This window comes from Sceloporus undulatus, chromosome 5, assembly GCF_019175285.1.
Source record: "Sceloporus undulatus isolate JIND9_A2432 ecotype Alabama chromosome 5, SceUnd_v1.1, whole genome shotgun sequence".
Classification (NCBI taxonomy): domain Eukaryota; kingdom Metazoa; phylum Chordata; class Lepidosauria; order Squamata; family Phrynosomatidae; genus Sceloporus; species Sceloporus undulatus.
In genome coordinates, this window is record NC_056526.1 from 33,433,078 (window position 1) to 33,451,843 (window position 18,766).

General features: G+C 41.1%; 2 protein-coding genes across 3 annotated transcripts in view; one reads left to right on the forward strand and one right to left on the reverse strand.

Annotated features, from left to right (window-relative positions):
• Window positions 1-3,053: 3,053 nt before the first annotated feature.
• TST (thiosulfate sulfurtransferase) lies at window positions 3,054-12,469 on the reverse strand. Its single transcript, XM_042468041.1, has 2 exons — window positions 11,822-12,469; window positions 3,054-3,545 (listed from the first exon to the last, which is right to left on the reverse strand). Exons 1-2 carry the CDS (start codon window positions 12,414-12,416, stop codon window positions 3,247-3,249), a joined length of 894 nt encoding a protein of 297 aa, XP_042323975.1. The 5' UTR covers window positions 12,417-12,469; the 3' UTR covers window positions 3,054-3,246.
• A 210-nt stretch (window positions 12,470-12,679) lies between these two features.
• The window catches only part of MPST (mercaptopyruvate sulfurtransferase), a 12,940-nt gene continuing 6,853 nt past the window's right edge, over window positions 12,680-18,766 (forward strand). Inside the window, exon 1 of one of the 2 annotated variants that reach the window (XM_042468039.1) lies at window positions 12,680-12,844. In XM_042468039.1, coding sequence (XP_042323973.1) covers window positions 12,828-12,844 — 17 coding nt within the window. In that variant the 5' untranslated portion in view covers window positions 12,680-12,827. Of the gene's footprint in view, window positions 12,845-16,571; window positions 16,727-18,766 lie in introns of those variants that run through there. The other variant, XM_042468040.1, reaches the window with a different exon arrangement.

An 18,766-nucleotide genomic window follows, 5' to 3' on the forward strand; every position in this document is an offset into this window, starting at 1 on the left:
GTTTTTCCTCCATTTAAAGTGCACCCAAGGTTGCTTTTAAATTGCAGGGTGGGAACACTACTGGTGATCCCCCCCCTTCATTTAGACCTAAAGTGACTTTGAGGAAAAGTGATTTTTGATGATGAAACCAATATGGTGAGGAAATTATGTCTCCCACCCTTCACAGCATTGCTCCATTGACCTAGTATCCCATCCTTCTCTGGATTATGTTAAAAATACAAAGTCACACAGTTAGAGGTCCAATTAAGGATTTCCTCGGTCAGTACTACTCAAATTGGTGATGTGTGAACCAGTGCTGGTCTGCATGCTGTTGACTGCTGGTCTGCACCAAGTTTCCAGGAAAGAAACAGTTATAGCCAAGGGGCTCAAATGTGGTGTTGGTCCCTAGTACATTGCGGGGGTAAAAAATCCTGCCCATCATTAAATTGCTTAAGAAGTACTGTCCTAGGTCAAGTGTAGCTTGGGCTGCTTCTGCACTGCATAAACAATCCAGTTTGACACCACTTTAACTGCCATGGTTCAATGCTATGGAATTCTGAAATTTGTAGTTTTGTAAGATATTTAATCTTCTTTCTCGGAGTTTGTTGTGTCATGACAAACTATATATCCCAGGATTACAAAGCACTGAGCCTTTGCAGTTAAAGCGGTGTAAAACTGCATTATTTCTGCAATGCAGATGCAACCTTAGTTCTTCATCTCACACAGGACTCTTTTTATACTCAATGAAGTTATAGTGCCATTATTCCACTTTAACTGCCATGGTGACATCCTATGGAATCCTGGGATTTATATTTTGTGGAGGGGGAATATTCACAATTCTCAGCAAGAGAGTTCGACCGGCTCACCAGACTACAGACGACAGGATTCCATGCTATAATTGTGTAGTGTGGAAGGGCTCACATAGTATTTGAAAGTCAAATACATTAGAAATTTGTTTCCATTTGATGTTCCCCTGTAGTCCAACACAAAGGAAGCACAATCATATCCACTATAAAAAGTTGCTAAATGCAGTTTAGCTCCATTCAGAGCAGACTCAATGGGTCAAATGGTGAACAGTATGTCAACACTTATGTAAGTCCCACTGACTCAGTTGGTTTACTTTGGTCGTGTCAATTTATAGCAATTAAGCTGTATACTGGTGGATTCTGTCCAATGTGCTTTAAAATGCTTTGTCTCACACTCAGTTTTCTGATGGACTGCAGATATTTTATTAGTATTTGGCACATGAGAAAACTGAAATTGAATTTAAACAAACTGTTTTTGCACATTATATTTTATCATATATTCTCTCTCGCTCGTTTTTCTTCAAGGGAAGAGTCTGACATGGTCTAGAAACCTGGCAAGTAAACAACAACAATTTTGATGATTTGATAGATTTTGGACCCAGTTTGATTGTGGGAAATGCTGCAGTTCAGCCTTTGTCCTAATCACACATTACATCAATCTAATGAGATGATCATTTTTTTATGAAACACATAAAGCAACTAATTTAAACAAAGAATCAAATGAGTGTATGCATGATCATTTCCTTCATGGAGACCATTAATATGAAGCTTATGTAACTTGCAAGAGGAAGATAAGGGGCAAAGAAGAGTATTCCAGGGGGTAGGAGGACATCAAGTTCTGGTAACAATAGTCTCAGTGATACAGGGGAATTGGTACAAGAATCCAACAGTGGACAGAAAACAACAACAAAGAATCAGCTGGAGAGAATGACTCATGATCTTAGATGTCTCTACATTAATGAACCGGGCATGGGAAATAAACAAGATGAGCTTGAACTCTTAATACTGAAAGGCATGTATGATTAAATAGACATCACTGAAACATAGCAGGATGAGCCTCACGATTGGGACATAGTTATGGAGGGGTATAACCTGTTCAAAAGAAATAGACCAAAAAGAAAAGGACGAGGAGTAGCATTATATGTCAAGATCCATGACTTACAGCATGGAAGAAAGGTTGGGAAACTTTGGGTGAAAATTAAGGAAGAGAGAAACAACAGTGACCTCACTGTAAGCATCCACTATGCTCCCCACCCCATCCACTTTGAAGATTTAGATGAAGCTATCCTAAAACAAATTACCAGTATTCAAAAAGGAATGATATAGTAATAACGGGGGCTTTCAACCACCTTGTGACATGTTGGAAGTCACATTCTGCCAGGAGTCCAACAAATTCTTCACAAACTTTGCAGACAATTTCATTGTACAAAAGTTGGAGGAAGCAACAAAGGGATCACTGTTTTTTGATATGTTTTGAACTAACACAGATGGTCAATGGGATGGAAATAATTGGATCTGGGGTGGGATTGGCCATGTCTTCTTAGGATTTGCTATATAGAGGAAAGGAAAAACATAGTTAGACACTCACTCTGGACTTAGCTGATTTCAATAAGCTTATGGAAATACAGGGTGAGATCCCATGATCAGAAATGCTCAAAGATAAGGGAGTTTGTGATGTCTGGAAGTTTCTTAAAGGTGAGATACTGAAGGAACAGTTGAAATCAATTCCAATTAAGAAGAAAAGTGGGAACTGTCTAAAAATATGAGAATGCTTCAGACAATTTAATCATTTATCTGAAAGATCCTCCTGGTCTTCTGTTTCATGGTATTTTGACACCATATGAAAATGTTTTTTTTTTCCCAATGAACCAAGGAGCTTGGCTTAGTTTTGGATGAGATATCCCAAATATATTTTCTGCTGTTGCCCTCTGCTTAAATGAAAGTTCATGTTATAAAAATTGTGTTCTTAATTAATGATAATTTTGTTGATTATAAGCCACATTGGGCATTGTTCTATGCCAGAAGTAGATTGTCAATGGTGTTCCAGATGATGTTGGACTGAAATTTATCTGTCATCATTGTCTATGCTGGCTAAGGCTGACAGAAACTGCAGCCCAAAAGCACCTAGAGAACTAAAGTTTGCCCATCCTTGATTTAAGCAATGGATAGGCAGGCTATAAATATTATGAATGCTAGTAGAAACAGTAATTAAGATTTCCCTGTTTTGACAGCAGTTGTGGGTAATAATAAAAACATAGAGAGAAAAGATTTCTTGACTGGATATTTTGTTTTATTCAGTTACCTGATTAAGAAAATGGAAAGCAACAATATTGGATTATAAAATAGAACATTATAAAAGACTAGGAATTTCGCATATTCCTTTTTAAGGCCTTGTTAGAAATGATTAAGAAATTTCACAGCATGAAGAAACAAAGCCCACACAGAGATGAACATTCCTTGCTTAAGACTTCTTGCGATTCCATTCTGAAATTTTGAGTTCTGGTGGGGCACGGCGAAACCATTCTGACCAAGATCCATCATAGACAGCCACGTCTGGCTTACCACAGAGGTATGCTGCCAGGGCAATATGGCATGCTGTGACGCCCTTGCGGCATGTAGCAATTAGTGGTTTTGAAAGATCCACCTTCTTCGCCTGGAACATGCTTCTGATCTCTTCTGAGCTCTTCTCAAATCCTTTCTCAGTCAAAAAATTAAAAAAAGGCATATTCAGAGTGCCTGGGATGTGGCCTGGTTCAATCCCTAGAACAAAAAGAAAGCACAGGGGAGACGTAAAGAAAATTTCCAGAAAGACTCCATGTTGCTATAACAGTGATATAAATCAATCAGTAGATCTTGGATCTGAAGCAGCCAGTGTTTTTTTCTGACTGAAAAATGAGGCATGTAAAGAATTTTACTCAGTCTTCCAGGTATCCTGTCTCCTCTGATAGCCTGTCTCAACAGTGATACACCAGAAAAAGGTGTCTTATCTTTATAGCAATACAGGAAGAGCTGAGAAACTGAGACTAAAATCCTATTTTGGAGTGAACAACTGTGGATTTTTCATCCCGTGCCCCTGGTGGGATATATCAACATACTTTTCTTTGACACAAAGTAAAATGACAACACATCTGGTTCAGGCTTTGGCCACTTTTGAGGGATGGAGGGGAGAAACTGCTGCATTCTGGAGTGGATTTGAATAATTTGGGGTGTTCTGAAGGGTAAAAATTACAGTGAGCCCTTCTTTTATGCGAGGGATCCGTTCTGGATCCCCCCCCCGGCATAAAAGAAATTGCGCGTATGCTTGAGCCCCATTACAAGCAATGGGGCTCATGCTTGCAGCAACGCGGCGGTGTGGCAGTGCACACACGCCATGGGCGTGCGCACCATTGTTCCTTCCAGCATTGTATGACTCAGGCACACTGTACTTTTAAAAACATTCAGAGTTATTGGGGTGGTCCTGGGGGACTGCAAATATGTAGTGGCCCGTGTCCCACAGCTCACAGTTTCTCCACCCTGGCCTATCTAATCCAACATTCTGTTCCCAGAATAGATATGAAATTATTATGAGAACCCCTCAATCTAGAAATAATGGGAACAGTGCTCCCCATCATGTTTCACATCAACTAGTAGTGAAATTCATTTTGCTCCTCATATATAGGAAGTATGATGTTGGACTCAAAGCACCATCAGCCCCAGCTAATGGCCATGGTGATGAGAGCTGAAGTCCAACAACATCTGGAGGACCACAGGACATATATATTCTATATCAATTAACCAATCACTTTATTTATATTTTTGTGGGTTTTCGGGCTATGTGACCATGTTCTAGAAAAGTTTGTTTCTGAGGTTTTGCCAGCATCTGGAGATGCCAACCACAGATGCTGGTGAAACATCAAAAACAAACTCTTCTAGAACATGGCCACATAGCCCCCAAAAACACAAAAAACTATGGCTGCCAGCCATGAAAGCCTTTGACTTCACACTTTATTTATATCCTGCCTCCCCCACCCCATTAAGTGAGATAGTTACATCAGGGATAAGAATCATGTTGACCTCCAAATATTGGACTGCAAGTCCCAGCTGTTCTAGTTAGCATAGCAAATTATGAGGAATGCTGGGAGTGCTGTTCCACAGCATCTGGAATGCTACATTATTTTCATCCCTGCTTTATGAAGGCATTATATAATGCTTAGATAAAAAGAAGGTAGGTAAATGTGTAACTTCACAAATTTGGTACAAGCCAACAATTTTACTGGCTATTACTTCCTGGGGAGCTGACACAGTGCCTTTCTCAGTCTTGGCCCAAATCCAATTGCTATTCTCAAATCCTAGAGTAGACTCATCAAATCAATGACTAAATGATGTTAGCTTTCTTGTCAGTTCCATTCTAGTTGTCACAAGTAGCTGGATTTAAGTCTTGAATGTCCTTGAGGGAAATGTTGGGAAATACTACTGAGGCAAGTGAACCTCTGAGGATTTGTTGACAAGTGAATGCAAAGTGTTTCAGTCAAATGGGCAGAGTGAAATAAACAATTATTTGCAGTTCAGTATTTTTAGCCCTGTAATGTTGTCCAGGGGAAGTCAGGAGCACTAGAGCCAATTCCTGAGGAGCACAGAGGAAGCTAATCAAGAAACAAATGAGACGAAAAATGTCCATCTGGAATGGTGGGAGATTACTATGGCACATATCCCAAACAACTTTCCAAAAAGACTGCTGCTTTCTTGTATGTGTGTGCTGGAGGGGGAGCCAAGTATACCACTGTTTTTGCAGTCTCAGATTATGATGCTATTTTTGTGAAGGGATGCCACAATGCCATGCCTCAATACCTCTCTGGATCACAGTGTAAAGCATTGATTAAGAAGTTTTAAATGGTTTATTTCTCTTGCAAAAAGAAGAAGTGCATTCATATGAAAAGATGGAGCAATGAATCTGCCACAAGAAGAATATTTTGACATAGTAGTTGCCAGTGACGTTGTGAGGGCAGGATTTGGGGGCAAATGTCCAAAAACTAACTAAGCAGAAGGAGGCCAAATGTAGAAAGACTGATGGATTCTCACTCTCCTCATCTATGGGTGCTTAGCCAGTTTGTCAGAACATCTGGAAGACTGAGCAAAATTAGAGAACTAGTCATAATTTGCTTAATTTGCAATGTACATTTCATGCTTTGATATTGGCTCGAATGAAAAAAAGATTTTGATCAGTGCCTGTATAAAAGGAGAGTAGCAGAACTAGGAGCAGTTTCCTTTTATAGAAGGTAATAAAAAGTTTGAATTACTGTAATGAACTCTGTGTGGAGCAGCCTTTGAAGAGTGTTTAAAAGCTTCAGCTGGTACAGAACTACAGCAGGAACATTATGTGGGTTTGTACAGCTAGGGTTGTCATATTCCATTTCTGCAAATCTGGGCATGTAACAGCCTGGTTTACCTTTTTTGACCTTTTCATCACAATGTACACAGTAGGCCATTTATTTGTGCTAAGCTCTTTGTATTCCCATCCAATGATCTTTCATTAATACCAGGTAAGGGAATGATAAATATTTGTACTTTTTACATTCCCATTCCCTTTCACCTCTCCAGTTACTTCTTTGCATCCAGCCATGTGGACAAATATCTTCCAGCTGAGGCAACACTCCATTGTGTCTGATGAAGTAGGCTGGAGTCTACAAAAAAAAGCTTATGCCAAATAAAACCTGTTAGTCTGCCCTTGTGTACTATTGGGTAGGCAAGAGTAGATTCTAGATCCTGTTGATTTTCACCGCAAAAGATTAACAGAGGTATGGTATTCCTTTGTGTAAGAAAAAAATCAAAGCAAATGCCAATTCAACATGGCAGATATGTTGTGCTCCCCAACACCATCCTTGTGTTTCTCTTCAATAGAAATCCTTTCTATATCCTCACCCTTGTCGCTGTGGATTTGTTTTGCTTGTACAGCATTTCCACTATAGAGATAAATGGTGTTCCTAATAAACAGATGTACAGTTGACCCTCCATAGCCACAGATTAGTTTTATCCATGGATTCAACCATCTACAGCTTGAAAATGTTTTTTAAAAATATAAATTCCAAAAGCAAACCTTGATCTGTCCATTTTATAGAAGGAACTGCATTTTACTATGCCATTTTATTTAATGGGACTTTGAGTATATAAGTCCCACTGGTATCCATGGGGGTCCTGTACCTTATCCCAGTGGCTATCAAGACCCCCCTTTATATAAATCTCTTATGTTCATTTAACTTAGTAGGGCAAATGACCCATACTATAATCCCCAGACAGATGCATGTGCAGTTAGTCCACCAAAGACTTACCTTTTAAAAAATTATCATTGTTTGTGTCTATTTCCCCTAAATATGAAGATTCACATCTATCCATCTTAATAAATTTCTATCTCAGTCTCTCCTCCTCCCCTTTCCTGTGCTCCTTCTGGAGCCCTGAAGCAATGACTTGCTTTCCTCCTGGATGGCTTCTGTTGTGATCCCTGCCGCCTTACCTTTTCTGCTGTTTTTCTAATGTGCCCTAATCTCATCCTTCCCCCTCCTTGGACTTACCTCATGCCTCTGCAGTGCCCCTTCTTTTGACCTTTGCACTCTGTTGTTGCATCTCCCATGCCTTTCCCTTGCCTAGGCTGCATCTGCACTGCCGAGACAATTTGGTTTCACACCACTAACTGGCATGGCTCAGTGCTATAGAATTCTTGGAATTGTTGTTTGTTGCACACCAGAGCAACAAAAAATGACAATTCCCAGAATTCCACAGCATTGAGCCATGCCAGTTAAAGAAGTGTCAAACAGATTATTTTGGTAGTGTGGATGCAGCCCCTGTGACACTATTATATCTCCCTTGCATAGGGTGACCTGGTGTTATAATCGCAAAGGAGAACAAGGCACTGTCAAATGTAGGACATTACAAACTAAAAGCTAAAAACAGTAATATAAAAACACTAATATAAATACAAATTCATTCCATAGGTTTTATTTACAGCTCTATTACATATGCTGTATGCAAAGGGATCTTGTAGCACCTTTGAGACCAGCTGGAAAAAAAAAGTTGGTAGCATGAGCGTTCGTAGACTTGAGTCTACTTCTTTAAAAACATGCAACTTCTGTCTTTCAGTTAATCTCAATGTGATATAAGAACACTTTGCGTACTGATTTTCCAGACTAACACAGCTACGTCTTTTCACAGAACTAGAAAAATGATGAAATCAGGGAAGACACTGCAGTTTACTGTAAAATAAGCAGCAAATCACTGGAGGCAGGAAGAGCTTCTGTTAGAATTCTGATGCCTATGAGGTAGAAGTATATTTGCCCAAGAGTCTATTTACCCATACAAAGTGTGGGAAACTGTGTTATAGGGGAAAGTCAGTAGATTTGTTGCCAAGAATAAGGGCAAGCAAATAAACACTGTAAAAAATCTCAACAGGTATTTTAATTGTGTGTGTGTGTGGGGGCACCTAGGTTAATATGATCATATCCCACCACCTACCTCTGAGTTTTCACTTGCCTTATGAGTCCAGAAATGAACCAATGCGAGTTTTTGGAAAATGTCATTTCCTGCAAGTTCTGTTGATAAATGTAATATGATGCCACCCTAAGAAACTGATAGTAATCAGTTAATGTAGCTTTTTTTTTTTAGAGTACATTGTGCTCGTGCTGCTTTGTTCTTCTTCCAGGCAGTCAACATGAGAAGTTCCACAGGGTGTGGAGAGGGGCTGGGTGGAAGATCAGAAGAACTCAGCACACTTGTTCTGAACTACCATTGTAAACCAAAAATTACACACTTTTTCTCAGAAATGCACCCATCCAAGCATATTTTGAATCCACTTTTCTGCTTTTTGCAGATACATTTATTGATTCAAATAGCTTTGGCAAACAGACAGTAACTGCCAAGACTAAAACAGGTAAACTGATCTGCAATTCATTCCAGGTAATACAAGGCCTGTGCAAACACAAGTCTTTTGGTATTTTATATATGTGTATGTTTGCATGGGCTTTCAAGTAGGTTGCCCCGTATATGACAAGAACTGCACAAGTTGCACATGTATGAGGTGTTGCATGTGGTAAATGCATATGTAGATGTTATTATTATACATCATTACCTGTGAGGAAAATGTTGTTTCCTATGCAAATCAACCTCATGAGAATATTGCATAGAATAAGTCCCAAAATGCAAAGAGCTCTACTGTCCAGGATTTTTCTCATGGGAGTTTCTCAACCCCCTGCCAACCCCCCCCCCCCCATGTTTTTCTGTGCATTTTGCAAATGCTTTCAAATATTCTTTCCAATCCTAATACAAGGGGATACAGTAAGTGCTCATTCAGCAATGGTCCTATAAGTATTTCCCCACATGAATCTAGAACTAAATTTATCCAGACGTTGTGCATATGCTACATGCAAAACTACAGATAGGATTTGTGCAATTTTCTGCCCAAAAGTTAATTCTATGTAGAAATGGAATTTCCCCCACAGCCATCAGAGTCAGGGTGGCAGCAAAAGTGGGGGCCTGCCTGACGAATGATTATAAAAGGGGAGGAACTGTTGAAAGGAGTAAGAGTGTGTTGTGTACTACCAGAAGTGTTGTTAGAAGTTAAGAGGTTAGCCTTAGTGGAATTCAGACTTCCTTGTAAGGAATAGAGTTAAAATGAAAGAAGGTTTAATGACAAGGGACTTCATCACAGGGGGGAAATCTTTGGTTTAACCAGCAATTAACCTCTGAAAATTGTGCAATTGCGATTAAAGATTTTCACACACATTACACTTAAAGAGCCATTATCCCAGGTATAATGAGGGAATAACCAGGCAATAAACAGCAACAAATCATTCATGGGATTTTCCTGTTAATGATTTGTTGCTGTTTATTGCCAGTTTATTCCCGGGATAATGGCACTTTAATGTTGTGTGGAAATCTTAATTGTGACTGCATGATTTTTATGGCTTAATTGCTGATTAAACCTCCAATTTTTCCCATGTGATAAAGTCCATAGATGAGTGTGTCATGTTCTGTCTGAAGTGAAGAGTCAGATCAGGGCAGCTCATACCTGCTTTGCTCTGAGAGAATGTTAATTGGGAATTGAATCTGTCTTTCACAGTATTCATATTCCTGATGAAGGGCTGTTACTAGGACTTGGGTTCAGAGAGACCTAAAAACACAGTTTTAACATAGTCAGTGAGGGAACTGACTAAGGAACAGTTTGTAAAAAGCGAAGTGATGAACACATTGTAACCACACAATTTGAGAACCACCTGTAAAAGATACTACTTAAGTTCTGGCTGTAAATAAACGTTATATTTCTTCTTGTTTACAGAAGAGTTGCTTGAAATAATTTATAAATAACAACATCAAAGCACGCTACCAAAATGATTAAAACACTTACTAGGAAAGGATACTGGGAGCCCATCTCTGAGTCACTTTTTAAATGACTGAACCAGGAGAGAAAGTGGGGCCAGTAAGAGGACCAAGCGTTAAAGAGATCATTCTGAGGAAAGAAAAGCCTCAGACTCTACTATAAGTAAGGGGAGAAGAACTGTGTGAACCTAGCAGTCATGTCTTCTTTGAAAGTTAGATGGCCATCTGTTGGAGGTGCTTTGATTGTGTATTCCTGTATGGCAGGGGGTTGGACTGGATGGCCCTTGAGGTCTCTTCCAGCTCTATGATTATTTGGAGTATTCTGGCCAGTGAAGACAAGCCCTGTGAGTTGTAGATCTCCAATCCTCTCCTGGAATTGTCAATTGATACATTTTACATTTTTGTGTGTGTTTGTATTGATTTCTCAATACAAATTGAGAAATCAATTTGTGCCCATTGGGGCACTAAGGATTATGTACCACCTGGAATAATACATACATTGATATTTGCAACAAATATACTTTTCAACCTGTATAGCAGTTATATTTTGCCTTTTTCTCCATACAGAAAAGTACTTTCCTTGCTGAAATAAAGCAGAACAGTTGCAGGGATCTTGATTCTCTTGCTGATCAGAATGCTGGAATGGCTGGGTGTGGTGACACCAGAAAATTGTTAACGTGGTTTTAAAAAAATCCCTTGGGAAGATTCTACATCAGCAGGCTGTAATTCTTCAAGGACAGGCATGTATGCACACACACACACACACACACACACACACACACACACACACTCCTTGCTACTGCTTTGCCCTTTGTCCAGGAAAACAAAAACAGACAGCTCAGCAATCTCCTATATATTGCTGGGGAGAGGAGAGAGCATACAAGATGAGATAGCGTGCTTTGGACTTCTTGTGTAACTCTTTGGGGAGCTGGCTATTCAAGAATAAAAAGGCAAAGACCAGTTAAGCTGCTTTTTGAGTTTTGGGGGAGTGAGTAGAGGATGGGGAGAGAGGAGCAAAAGAAGTTGTATTGTTTTTTATTCTTCAAAAAGCAGCCAAATTATCAAGTTACTGGAGAACTTATTGTAACAGTATGTTGAGCTTCCTAGACGTTGCTACTAGCAGACATGAATGCCAACAAGTGAACTGGCAGATACAGAGTCTGCCAGTGTCTAAAGGGGACGGGTGACAGGACTGTTTCTTCTACTCCTCTGGTAAAAATAACTGCTTTTGCCATATGAGAAGAAGCGGGAAGAGGGAAAGGTGTAACTAAAAACTCCCCGGCACTCTTTAATTGAGGTGGCAGAACTCTTGTCTTCAAATATGCTCATTTTTTCCAAGGAAAATCAGATTTCCAATTAGATATCCTAACCACCCAATACTATGCATGTTTATTTGGGAAGTGTCATACTTTGCTCCCAGATAAGTTTGCAGCCTAAACCTAAAATCAGGAATGGGCAACCTGTGGTCCTCCATATGGTGCTGGACTGCAGTTCTCATGATCTCTCACCACTGGCAATAAGCTGGTTACGGCTGTTGGGAGTTGCAGTACAATAGCACCTGGAGGGACATAAGTTACCCTCCCTTGGTCCAAATGAGTGAATCAATATTAGGAAAAAACGAGTATGGACAAATTCAGAATCAATGTGGTAAACATTCCTTTCCAGCCAAAGGTGATCCCAGCTGGTTTTCCTACCTTCCTTCCCTGGTTCATGTTCTGTTCCTTTGAATCTCCCTTCAGCTCTGGAATCCACCATCTGGAAGCGTTTGGATTCAAGGTTCTCCAGGATCTCTTCATAGGTCTTCAAAAGGGACCTGTTCAGGGAGGCTTTAAAAACAGCTGGTTCCGGCCTGGTGATCTCAGATGTCACTGGGTGTCCCTCTTTCACCCAGTTCGTGAACCCTCCATTCAACACGGAGACGGTTCGGTGCCCGAAGACCCGGAACATCCACCAAGCCCGTGGAGCATAGAAGATGCCCAAGTCGTCCCCATCGTATACAACAATGTGTGTTTGGTTGCCAATGCCTAGGTGGCTCACATATTCCGCAAAGTATTTCTCGCTGGGCAGCATGAGCTCGTAGGGAGATGACTTGTCTTTGCATTCCTCGATATCAAAAAAGGAGGCGCCAGGGATGTGCCGTTCTTGGAATTCTTTCTTGGCATCTCTTGTACCAGGTTCATACCAGGAGGTGTCCAGCACCCGTAGCTCAGGCCCAATCTTATTGGCCCGCACAGCTTCTGCTAGCCATTTGGTGGAGACCAGGGCCCTATACAATGCTTGCTGCACCATGTTAGCCAAAACTCTTGTGATGGATTAACAGCTAGCAGAAGGGAATGAGAAGAAAGAGGAGGAGTTAGGATTCCTAAACTCTGGTCTCCGCTTGTGGTCCAATCCGTAGACAAGGGGCGGGGAACCAAGGCTTGAGCTACCTTCATTCCTATTCAAGCCTACACTTTGGACTGACACAGGCCCTCCCACAACCAGCTGCCAATCCCAAGACCCCCCCCCCCCCGCCAGCTTTGCAAACATTAGTTCAGTTTTGAGAACCTGTAACAAGCATTAGGAGGAAACAAACTTGCTCTCTGTGGCCGCCTCTGGGTGCTTTGTTACTTTACTTCCCTCTCATTATTACAAAAGGACTGTGGAGTGAGAAGTCGTCTCAAAGTCAGCTGTTGGAGGACGTGCTGAGAACAAGACGAAATGTCTCAGGTGCCAGAGTAAGTGACAGTGTTGCAAAGGCTGAGAGGTGATTGGTTAACATTGCTGTAGGGCAAAGGGCCACTCTGAAAGAGAAAGCCACATATAAAAGTGCCAAGAATGTGGGGGTCACCAAGGGGGAAAGGGTTCCATTGCAAATGGAAGGAGAAAAAGCTGTCAGAGGAGCCAATCTATGGATTCTGAAACACTGGCATCTATTGAAGAATGCTGATAGATTTGTCACTGCAGTAGAGTTTTGGAAAAGTTTTCCTTTTTCAGACTTCAACTTCCAGAATGGCTGGGAGATTTGGGGTATTGTGGTCTTAAAAGTCCTATTTCCCAAAATTATATTTGAAATGGTCATGAGACAGCAGTCATAGTTGCTGACAGATTCCGGGAACTATAATGTAAAAGGATAGTATTACAGTAATATGTTTTATCTGCCAGGGTGGCTTCTAGTGGTTTGAGTACTGGACTGCAACACTGGAGATCAGGGTTCAATTTCCAGCTCAGCCATGAAACCCACTGGGTGACCGTGGGCAAGTCACAGGCTCTCAGCCTCGGGGGAAGGCAATGGCAAACCTCTTTGGAACAAATCTTGCCAAGAAAATCCCATGATAGGGTCACCACAAGTCAGAAACAATTTGAGGGCATGTGGCAATGATGATTTTAAATCAGCTTTATAGAGTTTTAATGTAGTGTTTTTAAATTGGTCTGAAACTTTTGGTAAGTGTTTTTAATGTGTTATGGACGCCGCCTTGAGTCCTGGCCTGGGAGAAAGGCAGCTATAAATAAAGTATGTAAATAAATGTCAGTTTTCCAAAAGTTAACATTGGTTCTAAGCAAACAACTCCACTGGAAACAGTTATTGCATGTGCACAGCCATTAGCGAATGCCATGTGTGTATCCCAAAACATTTTATATTTAATAGGGAACTCAGACAACAGGTAGCAGAGCTAGGGATGCATCCACTGCAGAAATAATCCGGTTTGAGACCGCTTTAACAGCCCTGGCTCAATGCTATGGCATTCTGGGAATGATGTTTGTGGTGGCCCTGGAGCAGAGCCATAGTATTGAGTCAGGGCTGTTAGAGTGGTCTCAAACCGGATTATTTCAGCAGTATGTTTTGGATCAAAGTCATGAAAAAAGCAGGCGCCGTTCTTCCCTAAACTCTGTTCCAAAGGAACTTTTTAAAACTTTGAAATCAGAACATTAACACCAGTCCTTCACAGGTTTACTAATAAATACGTTTTACCTGAATACAGTGGAACCTACTCCTAAATAAACATTGCACCATAACCTCCTATTTTCAATAGGAATGTAGGAATGCAGATTCATTTTGAATGCCACACATCTTCCTGCCATTTTCACACACACAAACCTTAGTATGCCAAAGGATCTTATAGCACTTTTGAGATTAACCTTTGAGAATCCAAGGTGCTACAAGATCCCTTTGCAAACTGATAATTTTCCAGACTAATACAGCTGTGTTCCTGGATTTTGCACAATCCTTAAGAACACTTACCCAAGATCACTAGGGCTGCATCTGCACAGCAGAAATAATCTGGTCTTTGTTCTGGCACCTCAACAAACTTCACTTCCCAGAATTCCAAAGCATTGAGCAATGGCAGTTAAAGTAGTGTCAGACTGGATTATTTCTGCAGTGTGGATGCAAACAAAGGAAGCCTGTGGCAGAACAAAGAACTGAACCCATGAGTCAGACAGCTCTTAACAAGGAAAAGTAAGGGGTGGGCTAGTTTCCCTTTGCCTTTGCTCACCCAGCCTGGCCTTTCTTTCTTCTGTACTTTGCTCTTTATGCTTAACCAATGAAAGAAGGAAGAAAAAACCCTAAATTGCTTGCTTTTCCCAGAGTCTCCTGTTGAACTCCCTGTGAGCAAAAATCACAACAGATTTTTTGTTTTGTTCTGAAAAGTGATCTGGGCAGAGTTACCAGAGATCTTCTCACCACAAAATGTAGGGTTTTCAAGGGAAAAAATGTAGGACATTCCAAAATAAAAGCTAAAGACACTAATATAAAAATTAATTCACACTTCATGGGCTGCAGACACACTGGAGAAATTATCCAACATTAAATGTTAGTACATGTATATGTACAAATTGGAAATCTCAACAAGATATGAAACAGATGGTTGCCCATTAGCATTTATGTAGCATTTACTGCTTCTTGGTGTAAATGTGTTTACTAATACTGCAATCTGATGGTATAGGTCCAAAATACACTGCAGAACTAATCCAGTCTGAGATTGCTTTAAATGCCCTGGCGCAATGCGAATTGTAATTTTGTAACACATTTAGCCTTCTGGTGCCACAACAGACTACAAATCCCAGGATCCCGCAGCACTGACAGTTGAAGAGGTCCAAAATGTTGGACATGTAAGAAAAAACATGGAGGGTGTGACTAAATAAAAGCTAAAAATGAGACATAGAGAAACCATACTTGCCCATAGAAAATCATTGGGGAATAATTGCTCAGAGAGAATGGGCAAGTATTCCCTTAGGTTTCCCTATGGGCAAGTGTTCCCCAATGATTCTCTATGGGATTCCTGTTCCTAAAGGGGAACAAAGCACTTTTGTTTTCCCCTCCTCAAGCAAAACACAGCCCTCGCTGCCCCTCTTTTTGCAGCATTCAGAAGATTATCCTTGCAAAACAACAACAACAACAATAATAACAATAATAAAATGTTTAATTATATTTTCCCACATATGCTCACATATAATACATATACGACATATAACAAAAGATAGCACACCTTGAAATTATTCTTGCATAGTCTTACTAACCTACATGCCTTCTCTCACACATACCTAACCATAACAAAAACACTCTTTCATGGATATATTAAAAACATTAATACTTTAATTATATTTTTATTCCACATATGCTCACATATAACATAAGCGACATATAACATAACAAAATTACAAGACAGGACACCTTGAAATTACACTTGCATAGTCTTAAACCTACACACCTCTCACACATACCTAACAATAACAAAAACACTATTTCATGGATATATATAAACATTAATCATCATCATAATTGTATTCCATATATGCTCAAATACAATACATATATGACATATAACAAAATAACAAGATAGCACACCTTGAAAATCACACATGCATAGCCTTACTAACTACTTCTCTACATACCCAACAGTAATAAAAACCCTCTTTCATGGATATATATATAACAACGTTAATAATAATAATAATAATAATTTTAATTACATTTTTATTCGACATATGCTCACATAGAATACATATCATTATTATTAAAAGATAGCACACCTTGAAATTACACTTGCGTACTCTTACTGTACCTCTCTACATACCTAACAATAACAAAAAATACCACTCATGAATATATATATATATAAATTTTATTATTATTATTATTTTATTATTATGATGCTGCGCTGTACATACAAACAAGAACACAGATAAAAGTTAAACCTGCCCATGGCGTACAATCTAAGAAATAATAGCACAATACACATAAATGATACATAAATCAATTTAATAATGATAATAATAATAATAGTGGGGGGGGAGAGGGGGTCCCTTCTCCCTTCCTAAATGTGGCTGAAGAGGGCCTCCTTCTTCCTCCTCTCTGCCAGTCCTGAGTGGGAATCCTGCTCCTTGGCGGCGGCCATTTTGTGCTCTCTCCTCCTCCTCCTCCTCCTCCTTCCCCCTTCGGCTGCCTGGCGTTGCTTTGCCCGGGCCTCCCTTGCTTTCCATTGGGCGGCGAAGGGGGCCGCGGCCTTCCGACTCCACCCAGGAGGCGCTCTGCAAAACCAGGGCCAGGCCCCGCTTGTGTGAAGCAGCAGCCCTCCCAACCAAGACGCGTGTCAGCCGCTGGAGGGGCGCAGAGGCCGGTGAGCAGCAGGGGCTGGGTATCATCCTGGGACGACAGCCCACATCTTATGGCGGGTGGGGTGGGTGTCTCTTGACAAAGGTGTGTCCCCGCCTGAGGCTGAGAGAGTGTGACCTAGTGCCCATGACACTGGGATTTGAACCCAGAGCTCCAGGGTCAGTCAACGCACAGGAAGGGCTCTTGGGGGCATTGAAGAGGACATGAGCAGGGAGAGGGGGAGGAGAGCCCTTGATCACATATTTTGGGGCCACATTATTGTTGTAACCCGCCTTGATCCTTTTGGGAGAGGCGGGCTATAAATACATTTATTATTGTTATTGTTATTGTTGTCATTATTATATTTATATCCCACATGTTGGGTGCTTTCAAGTACTTCCTGATTTAAGGCCACCCTTTCATGGGGTTTTCTAGGCAAAATTTGGTCCTCTGGGGCGGAGAGAGTGTGACCTGCCCATAGTCACCGGTTTCCATGGCTGAGCAGGGATTCGAACCCAGAGCCAAGCTGTTTCTGATTTATGGCCACCCTATGATCAGGTTTTCTAGACAGAATTTGGTCCTCTGGGGCTGAGAGTGTGTGACCTGCCCATAGTCACCCAAGCGGGGATTCAAACCCAGGACCAAGCTGTTGGTAACTTATGGCTACCCTATCATAGGGTTTTCTAAGCAAAATATGGGCCTCTGGGGCTGAGAGTGTGTGACCTGTCCACAGTCACATAATAATAATAATAATACTGTAATAATAATAATAATAATAATAATATATTTATTTATTTATTTCCCGCCTCTGAGTCAGGATCAAGGTGGTGTACAAAGAGTAAAATACAACAATATAAAATAAGTCCATTATCCCTCCCAGGAACACAATTAAAATTCCCTTACAGCAATAACATCCTATTATTAAAAAAACTAAAACAATCGAACAATATAAAGAGATGGGTACACAGAATATTCTACATGGCCGAGTGGGGATTTGAACCCTGGGCCAAGCTGTTTCTAATTTATGCCCACAGTATCATGGGTTTTTCGAGGCAAGATTTGATCCTCTGGGGCAAAGAGAGTGTGACCTGCCCATAGTCACCCAAGTGGGGATTCGAACCCTGGGCTAAGTCATTTCTGATTTATGGTCACCCTATCATCGGGTTTTCTAGGCAAGATTTGATCCTCTGGGGCTGAGAGAGTGTGATGTGCCCAGAGTCACCGGTTTCCAAGGCCAAGTGGGGATTTGAACCCTGGGCCCCAGGGTTATTGTCCAGTTCTCAAAGCATTGCTCAGGCATGGACTTTCCAACTGACTTTGATGCATGTACAGGAGGGGTTCTGGGCAGATTGAAGGGGACATAAATAGGGGTGAGCCCCAGCCAGATATTATGGGAGTGCAACCCACATATTGTTGTTGTTTGGTGCCTTCAAGTCGTTTCTGACTTATGACGAACCTGTTATGAGGTTTTCTTAGCAAGAGTGGGTCCTCTGAGGCTGAGAGGGTGTGACCTGCCCACTTTCAGCCAGTTCAGCCGAGGGGGGATTTGAACCTTGGTCTCGAGTCGTCCAGTGCCCTAAACCATTACACCATGCTGGCTCTGCCACATAATCTATGCTCTGACCCACATAATCTATGATAATTGGCCAGGCCAATTGGCACAGATGGCAGATGTAGTCCAAAACAGCTGAAGCTCACCCTCCTAGGGTTGCCTACCTCTGAGTGCCAGTGATCAGGCCCCACTCCTTGCACAACTTAATCCCCCAACCTTGCAAAGTCCAGTGGAGTCAGTCTACTGTGAGTCCCATGGACTCCAGATGTCTGGGGATGATAGGATTTGCAGTCCACGTCTGTCCCCAAAGCCCAGGAGCATGCTATCTTTCTTGTAGAAAGAGGCCAACTCTTCAGTGGTGGCAAGTATTGTTGGTGCCCTTTTTATGGTGGAGGTGAGATGGGGAATTTTTGAATCTGCAGGAAGATGTCCAGTTTTGATTATATATGTTTGTTGTTCTGCCCATCATCATCATCATCATCATCATCATCATCATCATCATCATCATCATCA